General features: G+C 43.1%; 3 protein-coding genes across 3 annotated transcripts; 1 reads left to right on the forward strand and 2 right to left on the reverse strand.

Annotated features, from left to right (window-relative positions):
• Positions 1-1666: 1666 nt before the first annotated feature.
• PCOAH_00034900 (Uncharacterized protein) lies at positions 1667-10934 on the forward strand (the record flags this gene model as incomplete). The annotated part of the gene is made up of 3 exons (XM_020060281.1): positions 1667-10348; positions 10436-10522; positions 10665-10934. The coding sequence occupies 3 exons, from the start codon at positions 1667-1669 to the stop codon at positions 10932-10934; spliced, it is 9039 nt and encodes a 3012-aa protein (XP_019915574.1).
• Positions 10935-11409: 475 nt separating this feature from the next.
• On the reverse strand, positions 11410-14568 carry PCOAH_00034910 (Uncharacterized protein; the record flags this gene model as incomplete). The annotated part of the gene is made up of 2 exons (XM_020060282.1): positions 11410-14015; positions 14124-14568. The coding sequence occupies 2 exons, from the start codon at positions 14566-14568 to the stop codon at positions 11410-11412; spliced, it is 3051 nt and encodes a 1016-aa protein (XP_019915721.1).
• An 847-nt stretch (positions 14569-15415) lies between these two features.
• Positions 15416-16756, reverse strand: PCOAH_00034920 (Uncharacterized protein; the record flags this gene model as incomplete). The annotated part of the gene is made up of 3 exons (XM_020060283.1): positions 15416-15875; positions 16044-16266; positions 16420-16756. The coding sequence occupies 3 exons, from the start codon at positions 16754-16756 to the stop codon at positions 15416-15418; spliced, it is 1020 nt and encodes a 339-aa protein (XP_019915799.1).
• Between the last annotated feature and the right edge of the window lie 1301 nt (positions 16757-18057).

Here is an 18057-nt window from a genome sequence, read left to right on the forward strand (position 1 = left end):
CAAAGTTGCCCGATTAAACGGGTGAGCTCCATATGAGTGAAGACTACATTGGGAAACATACCCTTTTGCGGAAAATAGGGAAACACGGAGAGCACTTTAAAAGGGGGTAAGTATAGACACCCAAAACGGCCATGGCGAAAATGACGTAATTTACCCCCAAAAATTTTGATAGTGGGGTAAGACTCCCGTTCTCATAAATGTATATCATTATGTGGGTCTGCACACACGCTTCCAAACGGATGAGAGGGTTTAATTTGGAAATTATTCGGTAGCCTTTTGTGGAATGCCACAGCTCACCCTACAGTGGAGTGCCATTTTTCCAGGTGTAAACATTATGGATATTCAACTTGTGTAGAAGTAGACGGACTTCCCAATTGAAAGGTACTCTACATCCCGTTGCTAAAAAATGAAGTGTTTAAAAATAACATTTTTCTTTGCTGTTCAGTTTGTAGCTAGCTAAAAAAAAAAAAAAATCCCACCATTTTTCGACTTGTTCATATTTTTTAAGCTTTTTTTTTTTTTTTTTCTTGCACAAATATGTACTTATAGAAGTTATTTTATTTTTTTTTTTTTGTAGAAAGTAGCTGTTTATATCTAGCCAAAATGTCAAAAAGCACAAGAGCGATTTATAATAACATTGAGTGTTATAGAATTTGAGGGGGGAAAGGCAAAAGGGGCGTGGACAATTAGCTGTCAATTTTGATGTTCTTCATTCGGGATGGGAAATTTAAGGGTGAGGCAACCTATCGACCAGTTTTGTACTCATCATTTCGACGTTCGTCATTCCCACAAAGCGCATTTTTTTTGCGCGCTCGCCTAGCTCTGAGATAACCGGAGATTACCTGGAGATGCGTTCCTCCCATGTTATGACGCAGCAGCAGTTAAGCTTCCCCTCCGATAGGCTGCAAAAGTGACAATTTCCTAAAAATTTTTTCCCCTTTCATTCAAAGCATATTTAAACGTAAAAATAGCATTTTTTAATTGTCTATTTTTGCAATTTTTAAAACGTCTTTGTTGAGTCATTTTGAACTTTTATTTTATTTATTTTTTTTCTCCTACAGTTTACCTATCTTTTTTAAAAAAAAAATACACTATTCGCTATGTCTTATTTAACGGAATTGCTGATTTGAGACTAATCAGCATGCCTAAAAAACCTTAGCAAGTGTAGCCCTTTGTGCAGTTACGGATAAAACGAATTTATGTATCATTCACATGATGGGCTGAGGGCATAATATTGCCGAAGAGAGAACTTTTTAAGCCCATTCTGAGAGGTATACACCATTTTTTACTTCATTAATTTTTTTTTTTTTGTGAACGTGCAAGGGGTGTTATGCTTCATATTTTCCACGCGACGTCTCTTTCGCGTAGAGAACCAGATCATTGCATTAATGTTACTGCAATCAGTTTCTACATTGACATTGTTGACCTTGTAAATATTGCTAGTTTTGCTCCAGCAATATTTATGTACATGCAGAAAAAGGAAAGAAAGACGAAGGAACAAAACTGTAGAAATACCCCCTTGTACGCACACCTGCCGATGATCAGCCACATGTGAGAAAAAATCACAAGACGGTTGTCACACTTGCGAAGTTACGCAAGCGAGGTGTATACAAATATATGTATATTTATGCGCACAAAAGGACGAGACCAATGAGTCAAACGTAAAATGAGCCGCTTTTCATTTAGAAAGATAGTTTTTAATGAGGACAAATTGTTGAGCTCTGAAAATACCCCTGAGGACAATGCCGCTTCGTTTAAAAGCCTCACTACATCAAAATTTAGAAGTGACAAAGGAAAAAGTGGGCTTCCCCATCAGGGGGTCGAAAACACCAAACTGAAGTGTGTACCAAATTTTGAAGATACGCCAAATGGTGCTTCGCAGCAGAAATGTGTGGACCATAGAAGTGAATCTTCCCCACTGAAGAGTGCACACACCTTGGAGGACAACCAAAATAGGGGATACATGAATTTGATAAAAAATAACGTAAGAAATGTTATCAGTAATATAATTAATAGGAAATCCATACTGGGCAGAAAAAACAACGAAGATGTCAGAGAAGACGAGAAAAAAAAGACAGCTGAAGTAAAGAACAAAGGGCAGAATAGCAATGCAGGTGTGAGCAAAAGAATAGAATTTCCTGACACTAATGGGGCATCAACAGATTTGAAACCGATGCCAAGGGGTACTGAAAAAAAGGGAACCAACTCCAACTTGGTTACAAGCAAGGATGAAAATAAGTCCTCCGTTAGAAAAACTTGGATAAACTTAAAACATGTCGACAAGGATGTTACCAAAAATGATGCCAAATATGATGACTCAAAGGTGAGTCCTAGGGGTGTAGCGAAAGACATGGTCGATCAGTCAAATGGGAATAACAGACAGCTAAACGGAAGGGGAACTCCAACAAATGAAAAAAATGGAGGCGCAGAAAAGGTTACCCACGGGGATGGCAGCAGAAGCAACAGAAGTGGCAAAGCAGTGAACGAGAAAACACGCAATGATGTGGCGTCTTTAAGTGGGAAGGGACAATCGCTTATTAGCAGAATCCCCTCTCCAGCTAGCAAAGCCACACCGCTAGCTACCAAACCGTTCATCGTGGGAATAAAGAAAAATGAAAAAATATCAAATAAGCAATACGTCTTCACGTCGAGGACCACAAACAACAGAGAAAAATACGTAGGCAGAAGTACCTCCCCAAATTTTCTGCACAATGATACCTTTCAAAAAAATTTAAAAAAGACATTAATTGACACCATCATGAATCCTGACATGGGGGAACGCACGCCAGAACTAGTGGCGCCCTTAAGGACAGCACCAAGGATAACGAAAACGGCAACCCCAACCAATGTACTGAGCAGAAGCGGACATCCTGACCTACTCAGAAGGGACACCCTTTTAAATCAAAAGGGCTTTCCACATGGAGACAAAACAAAAAGCGTAATCAAATACCCGTCGCCAATGAATGCGGGTAGTGTCAAAGCGATTGGTTCACACATGAAAGGGGATAACCTTTTCGAAACGAAGCAGCAAATTATGAGAAGGTATTCTACAGCCGTTCGAAACAGAAACTCAGTGCTAAGAAAGAACAGCGTAACGACGAATGGACACATCTCCCCTTATAAACTAAATGGAGAGGGAAACGAAAAAAAAAAATTATCCTCCAAGGAAAATGATACACCCAAAATGGTGAGCTCTATTAAGGACGCGCAAGCTCCTGACAAAACGGAATGGAGTAACAGAGAGGATGGAAAAGCTTCTCATAATGATGTCTCACCGAGTAGTGCAAATTATAAGAATAAAATGGCCTCTAAAATGTTGTCCTTGCAAAGGAAAAAAATAGACGTGGTGACGAATTCGGTTCTAAAAAATGGGAGATTGGTTAAGGAAACTTCTCTCACAGGGGGAGTTAAATATAGGAGTAGTCCTACGTCGAAACAGGGTACACAAAAATGGGGACTACATAAACGGGTGGGAGGAAATAATAAACCATCCCCTTTGAATATGCCTAAACGATCCAGCACGATGAATTTTACGATGGTAAATAAGGAAGGTTCAGTGCCAAGCAGGACACTGAGACGGTTTGATAGTGTAGCTAAGGGTCAGGTAAAAAAGGGGGTGAATCTTAAAACAGGATACAAATTAGATACAGGTATGAAGCATAAACGTTTTTTCCCAGTGGATAATATTGAGAAGGTGGGCCATACGTATTATGGTGTGAAATGTAAAAGTAGATTTACGTCGGAAGGAGACGAATGTGTGGGGGGTGATGTTGAGGAGGAGAGGGGGTCCGGGCTCAGTTATGCTACCAAGGGGGAGCAAATTAATGGAGACATGGAACACTCAACGAGGGAAACGCCCCTCGAGGGGGGTGACCAAAGCGACGCAATGGAACCACAAACAGGGGAAGCACATCTAGAAGGTGAAATGGGAAAAAGTGCTAACCCCGCGGAGCATACGCCAGATGGGGTAGTGACAGGAGACGAGGTATATTACGACTCATCAGCAGTGAACTCCGCACAGACGAAGTATCGCGAAACGGATTTGTATGAACATTTTAACAACACCACAATGATGATGTTAAAGGGAAATTTGGACTATGGAGGGGGGGCTGCCTATGAGGTGGAAAAAGTGGATACACAAGAGGGGGGACCAAATGGTGAGCAAGAAGAAAATGGACCAGAGGAAGATGATGAAATTGGCTCCTCCCCCATGGCAGGAAGTGACATCCTGGCAGATGACCCACTTGTTGATGAGGATACAGAAAAAGGAAGTGGGATCCATGTGCGAGTAAACCATCAATCGGACGGGCTGCACACCCTGCTAGGAGGGGAAGTGGCCCAATTTTGCACCGCCGAAGAAACACTAAAGGGTGAAGCGATAGATGCCCTTGAAAGTGAGAACGATAAGGTAGATGATTCAGACAGTGAGTTCATCACCGTCGTGAAGGCGGAAAATTTCCGCAAGGATCGCTCATCGGACAATGTAAGCAGCCATGTAAATATGAATGAAGAAAATAACATACCGGTGAAGGAAGAACAAAAGGGACATGCACTCATTCGAGGAGATAGTCGTAACATCACAAATGAAGAAGGTAATAATTACGATGGGGAAAATGGGGGAGTAGCAGAAATAGGGTACAACAGAAAAAACGATTATGTGTGCATAAGAGTAGAATCCCAGGATGAGGACGTCATTACAGAGAACGTGAAAATTTACTTAAAGAGTAAAAGCCAAGAGGATGGATTCAAAGGTGACTGGGGAGGGGCTGCCTGTAACAGTTGTATAACTAGCGAAAGCGTAAAAAATGGTGAGAATATCTCTGCACAAGTGAATATTGGGCAGGTCAACAATTTGGCCGTTTCGCACGATAATGTGGGAATATGTATCTTCAAAAAGGGGAGCAAAACGGAGGAAGGTATTATCAGGGGGGGGCATTTAGAAAAAGGGGGGAAAAAGAGCGACGAAGAAATATCATGCACACAACCTACCGGCAAAGGTAAAGGGCTGCTACCCTCCCGTGAGACGTGCATGGGGGTAGGCCAGGCACATGAAACACACCCCTCAAAGCGACTCCAATCGAGGTTAAGAGAGAATAATAACACACCGCAAAAACTTGGGGGGAGAAAAAGCGGTGCACGTAAAAAGAGTAGCACCATTTGTGGAGACGAACAAAGCAGTAAGAGGGGAAGCCATTTTAAGGCAACCCAGATATGTGGGAAGAATTTCCCTCGAAGGAAGCATAAAATGGTGAGGAAAAATAACATGTATAATTTCTGCTCCAAGTACAAGAGGAATTACAACCTAAGTTTGGATAACCGCAAGGTGAAGGGAAGAAAAGTGGCAAGCGATGGAAGAAAGAACGAACAGGTGGATACACATGCAGAGAGGGGCTTCTCAGGTGAAGAGATCATTGTAGGGGGGGAAGCATATCGTGGTGGTCAGCAGGGAAACGTCTTTTCCAATGAAGGGGTAGCCGATCAATTGTGCAGTGGGAAAAAAAGGAAAATTGGTAAAGTGCTTATAAATGCTACCACGCCCAGTCGGCTTTTGAAGAAAAAAAAAATGCAACCAAGTTTGCCTGTAAAGAGTCATTCCCCTGGAAAATTGAAGGGCAGGGTGGGGAAGTCTAGGGGCGGTGAGGGGCGCAGGAGAAGAAAAGGAAAAGAGTTAAAAGGGGGGGATGCGTGTGGTGTAGTGGTGTCCCAGGTGGAAAAAGTGGTAGAATCGTCATCCCAGAAGGAAGAAGTGGTAGACGTAACAGACGTAGCAATCGCGGCAGGCGCACCTGCTGCTAAAGACGCGGAATGCGTCTTCCGCGAACACGAGTGGATGGGCCTGATCCTGCAGATAATAGACAACGATAATTTCGAGCTAGCCGAAAAGTTGATGCTCTTGATTTTCGAGAAGGAGGAGGAGTTATACAAACAGTTCGTAGACGTGGAGAGGAGTGACGCGAGCACGTGCGCCGATTTTTCTCCTCTCGGCCAAGCAGACGAACCGAACCCAGCAGACGAGACAAACGGAATGGACGAACCGAAGAAGAGGAAAAAGGAAGTGTCTGATTACATGGAGCAGATTGTGCACAGCTGCCCAGCAGATTGGCCCCTCCTAGACATAGCCATACTGATAATCGTCTCTCAAATAGTATGCCACATTTTTACGCATAACAAATGGAAGTACTTTTTTCAAAGCTGTGTTTTATTTGAAAAATTCTGCATTCCCATTTTGTTGAACTCGTCTATAATTAATGCAGAGAGAAATGGAACCCTCATCCTGATGTTTGAGCACGACTTCTTCTGCAAAATATTGGTCACTGGGAATGAAGGGAAGCTATCCGCCGCTGCGATGAAATACCGCTGTGAGTACTTAAAGAATGACCACGTGGGGAAGGAAAGGACCATTTTGGATGTGATTTTCCTGGCCTTGGCTTCCTACATTACCGTGAGCCAAAACTTAAATGAGTATGTGGAAAAGAACAACCTTGCGTACTATTTGGACTTGTTTCGCAAGAGAGCCCGTGAAGGGGGGGTCGAGGAGGAGAGGCGGAAAAGGAGAAAGAGGAAGCTGTTTCGGGGGAGCAGTCAAATGAGGAGAAGCCACCAAAGCGGGGATGGTCATCACCGAAGGAGGCCTAGTAACAACTCCAATTACACCGCAAAAAAGCAGCGATTTTCCGAGCCCCTGCACCAGAACAAGCGAAAGGAAGAGCAATATCTTTATGAACAAACAAAGAGAAGAAGAATGACGTACGAGAAAAATGTGAAAAGGAGGCTGAGCATTCTGAGGACAGCCAAATGTATTATATCAATGGATAAGCACTCGATGCGTCGAAGGAGTGCCTGTCCTAACGCGTTGCATGGGAAGGAAATTCCCAAGGAAGACAGTGAAAACCAGCAGGAGGATAATAAAACGGGCAAATTCTTCCTCTTTAGGAATAAAAAAATTGAGACCATTGTGCAGTACCATACTAGGAGCCACTTAGAAAAAATGTTGTGTCATATTGTTATCGAAATATTTAATTTGGTGTATGCGTTTGGGGAGTACTCCGTGGAGAATGTGCTCATCATTCGGAAGTTTTTCCGCGTGTTTCTAAACTTTGCGCAGAAGAGATTCATCGGCTTGTCCGTGCGTGCACACTCTCGGGGAAGTAGCGAGGTCGGGGGCGACTTGGACAGCGAACAACACGCTAGCACAAGCACTATGACTACTTCTTCCTTTGCCGCGAATGTGCGCGCAGTGGTGCCCCCGCCCCAGCGGATATATGACAACTACTACAACGTGTGGATTTGGGTGGAAAGAATTTTTTCACAAAACTTTTACGAGCTGAACAATTTGTTGTATAATGTAGACCTGGAGAAAAACAACCTGGTGGGCGACAACAATCTAAGTGCCAACTATGCAAAGATAGAAACGATTAGTAAAAACGTGAAAAGGTTTTCCGCGTTGCAGAGGCGGAACTGTTCCGTGTTGAGGAGGTACTGGGCGACCTTCGGGTCCAAGGAGGGAATTGCAACAAATGGTGAAAGAGACGTAATTGGGGTAGTTAGCGATGGTGGTGAGGGAGGGAGCACAACGGTACCAGGGTCACCTATGGATACATCCATGGAAGAAATACCCCCCGGTTTGGTGTCCCACGAGTGGCTCCCGAACGGGGGGATGGACAAGGAAAACTTGCGCAAACATCGAATCCTCTGCAAACTCGAAAAAAGGGACCACTCGAAGGACAGGCTGACCTTCCACTTCTTAAGTGCAGTTGAGTGCATCTATCATGTGTACCACTCGATGGAGGAAATTCCGTCTTTTCTTCATTTAAAAAAGGAGAGAAAATATTTTTCAAACTATATGGGTAGTAGCGAAACGGAAAATGGGAGAGGATCAACGGGGATACCTTTTTTGAATGGACCCACAAGTGAGCATTTTGATGGGAGTAGAAGTTATTCTGGTCCAAGTCAAGATATGTTACTTCTGAACCGTCAAATTGATAGTAGTAATAAGTACGGGAGTGGGGTGAATGCCCCGTTGGAGGATAAGACCGATCACTGGATTAGACAGCTAAAGAGGAGGCTAAAAATATACGACATACAGTGGCATGAGGAATATGAAAAGCAGTACGTAAATTTGGCTAGCTCGATGAAAAAGTTAAAAAAAAAATTTAAAGAAAAAAATTTATTTTGTAAAATGATGGAGAGTGATGTAAATTCCATTTGGCTAGACAAGAACCAGGTGTATCTCCAATACATCCAGATAATGATAAATTGTATGTTTGTTTTAGGATGTTCCTATGATGAGATTTTCCAGTTCATAAAAGGGAACTATGGCTTTGTGTTTAACATGGTGGAGGAGATTCGCAGAAACTTGGCTGGGTGCACGAGTCAACCTGAGGGGGGAAGGAGAAAGTTCCAAGACGACAACTTTCTACTCATGGCATGGGAAATCGCCAACTTTTATTTTTGCATTTTATATTACAAATTTGAGTTGAAGGAAATTTTGCAAGAATTACTAAAGTGGATTTCTATTTTTAGTGAAATGGAGGAGGGGGACCGGCTTGGCGGTTCCTTGCTGACGTACAGGCAACGATGCGTATCCTACGCCGCACACATTTTAATCTTCCTCAATGAGTATACCTGCGCGAAGAGGGTGCTGAAGCAGTTCTCGCAGGAGTTCCTACCAAATGTGCGGCAAGGTCAGCGAGAAAATGGCAGACCATTAAATGACAAACCGGTCCAACCCCCCTACATCGATGAACGCAGACCAGCCACCGTTGCCAACTGCGAAAGAACAGCCCTGCACGCGCACACCATCAACAAGTGCTACCTCTACGACAAGTGGATCAACTTCATGATCAGGAAGTACAACCGTCTGATTCCCTTCCTCCTGAAAAAAAAAAATATCGTGAAGCTAATTCTTTTTAACAATAAAAATGTAAAAATATTGCTGAAGAAGAAAAAAGAAAAAGTGCTCACAAAAAAAGTGATGAGTAAAATGCGGCAACTGCAGAAAGTTGTTTTGTCTCTTTATTGTCTCTGCGTTAAGTTGTACAAGAGCTATTACGACCACGCGTCCTTTTTGCATTTCAAAACGGCACAGCAGTTGTTGGTCGCTTCGAAGTACTTGGGCATTCATATTAAAGAGAGGGAAGTGGTGACGCCTTATTTCCCATCGGAGGGTGCAGATGGAACTGAGGTGAAAATGGGAAAAACGCTTCTCAACGGGTTACCCTACCATGGGGCTTCAAACAACTTTCTAAATACAGATGGTGAAGGGAATTTATTTTCTGGGTGCTCCTTCGGCGATGCGATGGGTAGATCCCCTGCAGGAGGTCTTGCAGCTGCCGAATGGGCTTCCCCTGGGTTGTATTTGCATACGGAGAGTAGTAGTTCCCACGTTAGTCCTCATTTGGGGAAACCCGACCTGGACGAGGACAACCAAAACAACGATGACATGTTCTATCTTCACGCACTTGTTCTGAGCATACAGATACAGTACACCCTCTCTGTGTGTATCATAATCTGCGCAGATTTGTTCATCTCCCCGGCTAAGTTAAACCGACTTGCGGGGGGAAGGCGATCCAATAAAGACCCACCTGCAGGGAGCAAGCCGAAGCATCATCATCCCCCCTATGTCAGATCATTATTTAACTGCAAAATTTTGCGCAAACATTACAGAGTTATAAACGGGCACGACTTTTCCAAAAAGAAAAGTAGCAATGATGCAAAACGGAGGAGGAAGAAAAAGAAGAAAGGAAAACAGCTCGTGCGTTGTGGTGGTTTGGGCCTGTCTGGTCATATGCACATGTACTACGTTAACTATGTTGATAAAAGGGTCAGCAAAGGAAACCAGGGGGAGGCCTCCTCATCCGGGGTGGAGTTACAAAAGGATAAAAAAGTTACCTACGGTGTTCAGCACGCAGGTAAGTTGTGTGACCATTGGAAGGTGTCACACGTAGGAGACAGCTCCAAAAATTCACCCACCGACTGTTGGCAGGACCACCCGTGGACCAATCAGCCAGACCGGGACTGCCTCTCTGACGTCGTAATGGAAAAAACGCATAACCCTCTGGAGGGGGAAGGGGCGTCTCCAGTGAGCGGCTGGTCCAGTGGCCACCTGAATGGCTACCTTAGTGAGTGCCTGCCTGGTCGCCATGAAAATTTCAAGAGGTCAATTTTGAAAAAAAGGGGAAACAACCTGAACGTCCGTGATGGAAAGTCAAAGCAGAACGGGGATGACTGCACAGTGCGGATGAACGGGACAGATCCTGTAGACGCAAGAAACGCTTATCACATTCTAGTGCAAATTTCGACGTGGTTAAGTAAAAACTCCGCTGCGCAGCTCGCGTGGATCGGTCAGGTAAGTAGCATCCCCCGTTTGTACGCCGACGTGTGTATTCCTACCTTTATCGGCACTTCCATTTGTTGTATTTTTCCTCCTTCGCAGAAGCTTTTTAAGATGTGCCTTCCGGAACTGCTGTGCATCGTCCTGGCGCTACAAGCTAACATGTTCATGGGAAAGAACATTTTGACGGTAAGAGAGGGGTATAGCCCGTGGGTATGTGAATACGTGGGGGGAGCGTCATACCCCGTTTCTGCCGTCGGGCCGCGTATCCCTGCGTCTCTACGCTTGGTTCCATTTGCCCATCTCTGCCTGTATATGCTCCTCCCCGCAGAACATAAAACGAATCGACCGCATACTGAAGCTATGCGCCGAGAGCCCGCAGCTGGTTTACTTCGCCGCAGAGTCATTGAAAAACCACAGAAGTAAGACAAATCGGAAGACATACAAAAATTACTTTAGCATAGGTAAAAGGTACAAGGAAATTTTTATGAAGAGAAAAAGGGACGTCATCGACTCGAAGGAAGAGCTCTTCCAACTGTGTCGGCATTTTTTACCATGCGATGGGGTGGACAAGGGAAACAACCACAACGGTGCAGTTTGATCAGGGGGGGGATAAGTCGGTATGTTATCTGGATGGCCGTCCATATGTGATCTACAGACGGACGCCCATCTCATCTGACGTTTTTTGGCCTCTCCTTCTTTACCGTTTTTTTTTTTTTTTTTTTTTGTGCTAGCTTTACTTTTCAATACGTGTACCCATTTGCAATTAAACTGCCGTTCGAATTAATTTTTTTTTAAAATGGCGAAAATAACTTTTCGGCCATGCTGATTCTGAAGAGGTGACTCCACGGGGGAGCGGTCGGGAGAAACAGTAATGAAGCGGTAACATGGGGCAAATTCATCTGTCGCACGAGTCGGTTGGAAGAAATGCGTACTACGCCAGGAAGAGGAAGGAAAAGCAAGGACAAAAAAATGGGCACAAAAAAAGTGGGAAAATAACACGCACCCGTGTCACGCATAAGGTGGTGCGTCTATGATGGTCTCCCCGAATGAGCCACACACACACACACATATACTTAGCTGCTGCTCAGAACCACGTCGAAGAGGTAGTTCTTGATTAACCCCAATTCGTCGTCCATCTTGTTCAGACTGCTATCCACAAGAATAGGGAAGAGCTTCTGCGAAAGGGCGTTGCACATCCTCTTGTTCGCAAAGTGGATGCCAGCGTGCATCAAATGGAACGAAGTGGATTCGCTTTCCTTGCTGGTGGGTTCATTAAACAAGGGAATCACTTTCGCAAGGTATTCATTCTTTTTGGAAAAATCTTTCTCATTTTTTATTTTCTTTAATAGGTCATCTTCTGATATATCATCTGTGCTGTATTCGCTGTCCAGGGGGGGCTCCTTGTCGCCGTAAGTGGGGTGAGCACTCAACCAGTTGCCTCCACTAGAAGGGTTGCCTAAAAGGCTTTTTAACGAAGAAAGCTTTACGCTTGGTGCACTTTTCTGCCCATATGATGGAAGCGCATTTGTTCTGTTCTGCTTGAAGTACGGAGAGAGGAGATGTGCAAAATACAACTCGAGTAAAAAAAAGGAACTGGAGAATATCTTGACCTCCATATTTTTTAACAGAAAATAAATGAACGCTTCACAGTGCTTCATTCCACCTTGCTTGTAAATATTGTAGAGGACCGTTTCGAATATGTGTCCTCTGCCAAGCTGGCCATTTTTTAAATCGTTGAAAATTTCTTTCCTCACTTTTAGGAGTTTCCTTTTGGAAAAGTAAGAATCTAACTGTTCATAGAATTTGCTCCTTTCTTCATTTGAAATATGAACTTGAATGTCCCTATTGAATGGATCTTTCGTTGGTTCGTCCTTATGAGGGGGAAGCGTCTTCTTCTTAGATTCGTCATTTGACTGCGCTTTACCGTTTGGGCCTTCTTCCTCACTAAGGAATATCCCTTTTATATCGCGCAAGAAACCCTGCTTACGCTCAATTTTTTTTATAATGCGCTCACACTGACGGTCAGATAATTTCTTATGTTTGTAAAAGTCAAAATCTTCGCAATGGAAATGGTGGTGAAATTCATTTTTGTTCCTTTTTGGTATTTTTTTTTTTTTTTTCTTTTCCTCTTCATCGTCTTCTTCCCTCGCTGCGTCTGCATCCTCCCCGATGGCACTATCACGTAAGAACAAAACTTTGTCCACCCCCTTGTCGTAATAGCACTCCTTCTTCCTTGAACCCACTTTGGGACTTTCCCTTTTCTCTATAGAATGCACATTCAGGTGATTCAAAAAATCTTCACAGAAGTATATCCCACTTTTTATTAACTTGTTGAACGATTCCGGTACCTCATTCACAATGAAGCTTTCATCCTCGTATACTTTCGCGCTTCTTCGAATGCATCTGTACAGATGGTGCCGTTCTTTGGCTAGTTGGTTCTTTCGAACCCTCTCATGGGCCTCATGATCATCCTTCACAGGGGATTGTTCACACGTTTTATCCATCTCGATATTTACGCCACTTTGTTGGCCCACAACACATGTGGCTTCCTTCCCTGGAAGTAGTATCACCTCCTTGTCTGTACTTTTCACATTGCCATCGACAGCTTCCCCCTCACTGGGATTAACCTTACTGCGAAAAAGGTCAAAGAAGCCTTCCTTCTTATTCTCCCCAATCGGTTCGTTACCCTTGGTTGGATCCATCTTGTTGAGGGTCACCCTCTCCTTGACTTTGAATATATTAAACACATTGGAGGAGACCGGTTCGTGCACCTCTACCACGTCCTGTTTCAAATCTGGGAGGACAGTCACTTCTTTCATTCCGCAATCGTTCGCATCTCCATCCTCCACTGCATTGGTAGAAAAATCCGTGTTGTCTACCAACTTGTACTTGTCTAAATATTCTACTACTATTTTGTGGTTATCTTGAAGAGCAAAGAAAACGCAGGGATTTTTCAAAAATGGCACATTCCCTATTTTACTCTTCCTATAAATTTTGTCCTCATATTTGGTATACATAAACAGGGACAGAAAAAAAGTTTCCGATTCTCGCGTGTTTATTTTGTATCCTTCCATTACGCTCAAGAACTTTAATCCACTGGACTTGTCCCACTCTGCCATATTGGGGTCTGCCCCCACCGGCTGAGCAGCGCTTCCCTCAGAAGTAATATTCCCATTTCTTGTGTAAACGACCGCCTCACACGACTCAGAAGAAATGGCTACAACGGTTTGCCACTCGCTTATGTAAATACATTTGACAAAATTTTTTTCAAAATTTTGGAAATCAAAATCATTCGTGGAATATGTGACTTTCTTTATTTTGTCCTCTTCTATCTGCAGGTCATACATAATGGTGGTTAGCTCCTCTTCGTATTTGTACAAAACCATGAGAAAGATTGTCCTCATGTTTTTTTCGGCTTCTAAAATTTTTGCGCACATTATATTGCATTTATCATGGGAAATGTCAATTTCTTCACTTATGTTACTCAAATCGTATGTGTTACTTTTTTGGGAATCCTTCAAAATGAACACTTGTTTATTTGAGTACGTGAAGAGGAACACTCCGTTTTTCTCATCAATGTTGTTCACTCGGTCCGTCCACTCTTGGCACTCGTACAGCTGCTTGTTCTTCATGAGGTGCACTCGTTCATCGGTGCTTAGAACTAGGAACAAGTGGTCATCTTAGGGGGAAAGGGGGGGGCAGAAAAGTGTGCAGCGGAGCATATTAAAACGTTACATGTAAGGGTAGAGGGGTACATGCGAACACTGCAGATGCGCTTATGCAGTACCTATATACTTGAGCCCCCGCACGGGGACGTCCACCCGGCAGTGGAGCTTCACCTTCTCGCTGCCATAGTCAAACACGTAAATATTCTGCTGGTCCGTGTAGAAAAAGGCCTGCGTGTCCGTTTTGTTGTTCTCAATTAAGAGGACATTTTCCTCGAAGGGCTGGGATTTTATGTTTATTTTGTCACTACTGTCCTTGCTGTTTTCATTGTCAATTTTGTACAGAAAGTCAGACAGGGAAAAAACGTTTAAATTTTTATTAAAAATGTAGAGGCCCTTCTGTTTGGCATTACTTATTGTGAAATTGCTGTTCGGAAGTTTTTTTTCTTCGCAGGAGAATTTTTCATTTCGTTTCTTTTCCTCCTCCACCATGCAGAAGCAGGACCCATGTTGGAGTTTGAAGTACTCCGGTTCTTCGATAAACTCAATTTCGTTGATTTCTACCATTTTGTCATTGTAGCTGTGGGTGAGGGAGAACTACGCGGAGGGGAGGCTGCGATCCGCGGGAATATAAATGATAATACATTTCTTCGTCTCATTTCAAAGGTGTTAAAACAATGTAGCCTCCTTTTTGCAGTCTTTGCATTTTCCACCCCTCCTAGCTGTTTCTATTTTTTTTTTTTTTTTTCAAAATTATATGAACAGGTCGGGCAGCTGCGCTCATCCGTGTTCATTTTTTTTTTCCAAAGCGCAGTTTCTCCTTTCACAAAAAGGAGGTTTAATCAACTCACTCGCACGGTAGTAGCCCAGTAGCGACAGTAGTGCGCATATTTATGTAAATATATGTACCTCCGAGTTCGCGGCAGATTCTCAGCTTGCATAAAAACCGGGATTATACTTTACAAAAAAAAATAAAATTAAAAGCAAATCTTCTCTTTGCTAGCCAAAAAGGGGAAATCAAAGGTGTTGCAAAAAAAATATGAACAGGTCAGCCATTTCTAAAAAAAAATATTCAAAAAAAAAAGATAAATAAAAATAAGCTAGCTAGCGAGCGTGTAGGCAGCTAAGCCTAACGAACGAATAAAAAGGCGACACTGGCACCTATACGAAGGGGCGAAAAAATAAAATTTCCGTGGGGAATAAATTTACGCCAATTGGGATATCGCTAAGGTCATCTACAACGTATTTATGCAATAGTGCATAAGCATAATCTATGTACAAGTGTGGATGATACGTAGAGGGGTACACACGTACACATGTACACATTCGCACATGCTGTGCATTCGTGTGTAAATGCCTCTCCCCCCCCGGGGGGTAGATACTCGACAAGGAGAAAAAATGCGCCACTCGGGGGTCACTTCTTCACATGGTATACATAATTGACATTCTGGGAGGGCAACAGAAAAAAATTGCCACTACTCTCATAGTAGTTACAAAAGTAGTCCAGGAGATAGCAAGCAGATAGGGCATCCTTCCTGCCTGCACATTTTTTGTTGTAAAATTTTGAAAATAAAGTATTATTCTGATCCTTCACTGTGGTCACCATATTTTTTAATGAGAAGTTTAAATAAGTGTCCGTTTTGTTTTCCATGTTTGGGTTTTCTTTGCTCGACATAATATAATATTTTTCCACAAAATAATTTTGTTGTTTTTTATAAATATTGCTACTTTTGAACGTGATCAATTCGTTTTTCACCACGAAGGGAATTCTTCTTGTGCTGTTCCCCAGAGGAGGTTTTCTCTCGCCATTCACCTCGTTCATAAAATAGCACAGGTGTCTGCCCATGTCATTTGCCAGCATGTTCATGTGCGGTCTGTAAAAAGTAAAAAATTTCGCCCGCACATACGTGAATGTGTGCATGTGTATATATTAGCGTGGTATATGCAAGTGTGCTTCAGGAGGACTTGAACGAATGGGCATTCTCTGTGGCCCCTACGCGACACGTTAGGAACGGTATCGTTATCCCCGTGCACTGATTTACCCGTTGCATCCGATGAGAACGATCACATTGCTGTTATATATGCATTCGAACAGGTAATGGAAAAAGGAAAAAAAATTATAAATGTAGCCATTATAGTACTGAGCATAAAACAGAATAACATTTTCCTTCAGGGGTACGTTAAACTCCTTGTTGTAAATTAAGTGCCTATATCTTGAGGTGATTTTCTCGTATATATATTTGTTCTTACATCGCACACACAGGCCTATATTCGGGGAGTGGGTTTTGCGGAGGTGCTAGGGAGCCAAGTATGCAATTGGGAAAGCACACATTCACGTGGTGACCTGAATACGCGACTACATATGCATGACGCTCTTTCTACGCTGACGCGAACGCGTCATTTGTCTGCTTGTCTTACCCATGAAACTATAGCCGTAGTCAACTGACACGATGTTGTAGTTGCTAAGCGGGAGGTTCCCAATTTCGAGAACGCCGTCGTCCAAGTTTACACGCGAAATATTTAAACTGCTTGGGACGTGCACATTATAGTTAAGCGTGCTTCCATAGACTTCCTCCTTATGCGTATTGTTTTGCATATTTCTTTGCGTACTTTTCCTTAGTCGATAAGTGGGAACAACTTTTACATACATCACAGTGGCACGTGGGCATCTGTTTACGACCCTTCCATTGCTTCCCACTGCACCTTTGCGGAAAATGATACACAACACCGTGATGTAGAAGACGATCCTTTTCATCGTCTCTTAGGCATTTTTTTTCTCATTTAACTGGACGCTCCTCGGAATGAATGCCAAAACGCTTTTTATATCTGCGGGGGGAGGGGGGGAGAAACAATATGTTTCGGTTGCGCTATGCGTGGAGATACACGTGGTAACATGTGCTGAAAAGGCACACCTGCGGGGGCCCAACTTTAAAGGCCACTCCTTACTCATATTTTCCTTCAAATCTTGGTAATTCCTCTTTTTCGGGTTAATGCTGACTTTTTCACCTGCACATGGTCATGCGAAGTTCAAAAAAGGGGGGTACATTAGAGCATACGTACGGTAGGAAGTCGATACGGAGGAATCTTCTCACGCGAAAATACACACCCGCACACGCTTCTATATATGTGAGCATGTGTGCGTTTACCGTTCATTTGCTTACCTGATTCGTTGGGGGGGGTTGCCTTAACAACTTCCTCCTTCTTCTGTGCGTCCCTGTTCATTGGTGGGGGCTCTCAGAATAGCAGCTGCGATTGGAGGTGCCGCTGTGGTAGCGGTTGCAACAACTGCTGCAACTACTTCTGCAACTACTGCCGTGATTACTGACGTGACTACGGCTACGATCAAGCTCACCCCCGCAGGTGCCCCCGTGCCTGCACAGTTATAGCTGCAATTTCGTACAACGGCATACGCAGTAGATTTTTACTTTTTTTTTTTTGTTGTTATTTTTGGGGCTCCTTTCTGCGTTTACATTCACCAAGACTATGCGACTTAGCAGAAAGCTCCTCGCCCGTATGGAAGTGTGCGTTTATCCTTTCAGAAAAAAGAAGAAAAAAAAAAAAAAAGTAAAAACGGAAAATAATTGTAACGCGAAGTTGTAAAAAAAAATAGGCAAAAAGGGGCAGAAAAGGACCGCAGAAGGGCAACAGAAACGCGCGAAGTTGCAAAAACGTAAAGGTGGGGCAAAATGTACCGAGCGGACACCCAAGGCACGCCAAAAAAAAATTTTTTTTTTTTCGTAACGACTTTCCCCCGTGTAGTTGTTAGGAAAGGAAGAAAAAGGCAAAAGAGAAATAGAAACAAGCAAAAATAAAAGCGAATAAAAAAAAAAAAAGAAACAGGGCTGAAACATAATTTACGAACGTGAATGCAAATGCGCATAGTAGCATGTAATTCCCACGCACATTGTGCCACGTTGAGAAGACGAGGAAGCAAACATAGAAAAATGGGAAGAAAGAAAAAAACGCATTTGACTCACCATGAATGTCTCCAAAATAGCACTTAAACAACACAGCATAGAATATGCATACCAAGTTGACTTTTTCATGTCCTGTAAT

This window comes from Plasmodium coatneyi, chromosome 11 (assembly GCF_001680005.1).
Source record: "Plasmodium coatneyi strain Hackeri chromosome 11, complete sequence".
In the NCBI taxonomy this organism is placed as follows: Eukaryota; Apicomplexa; class Aconoidasida; order Haemosporida; family Plasmodiidae; genus Plasmodium; species Plasmodium coatneyi.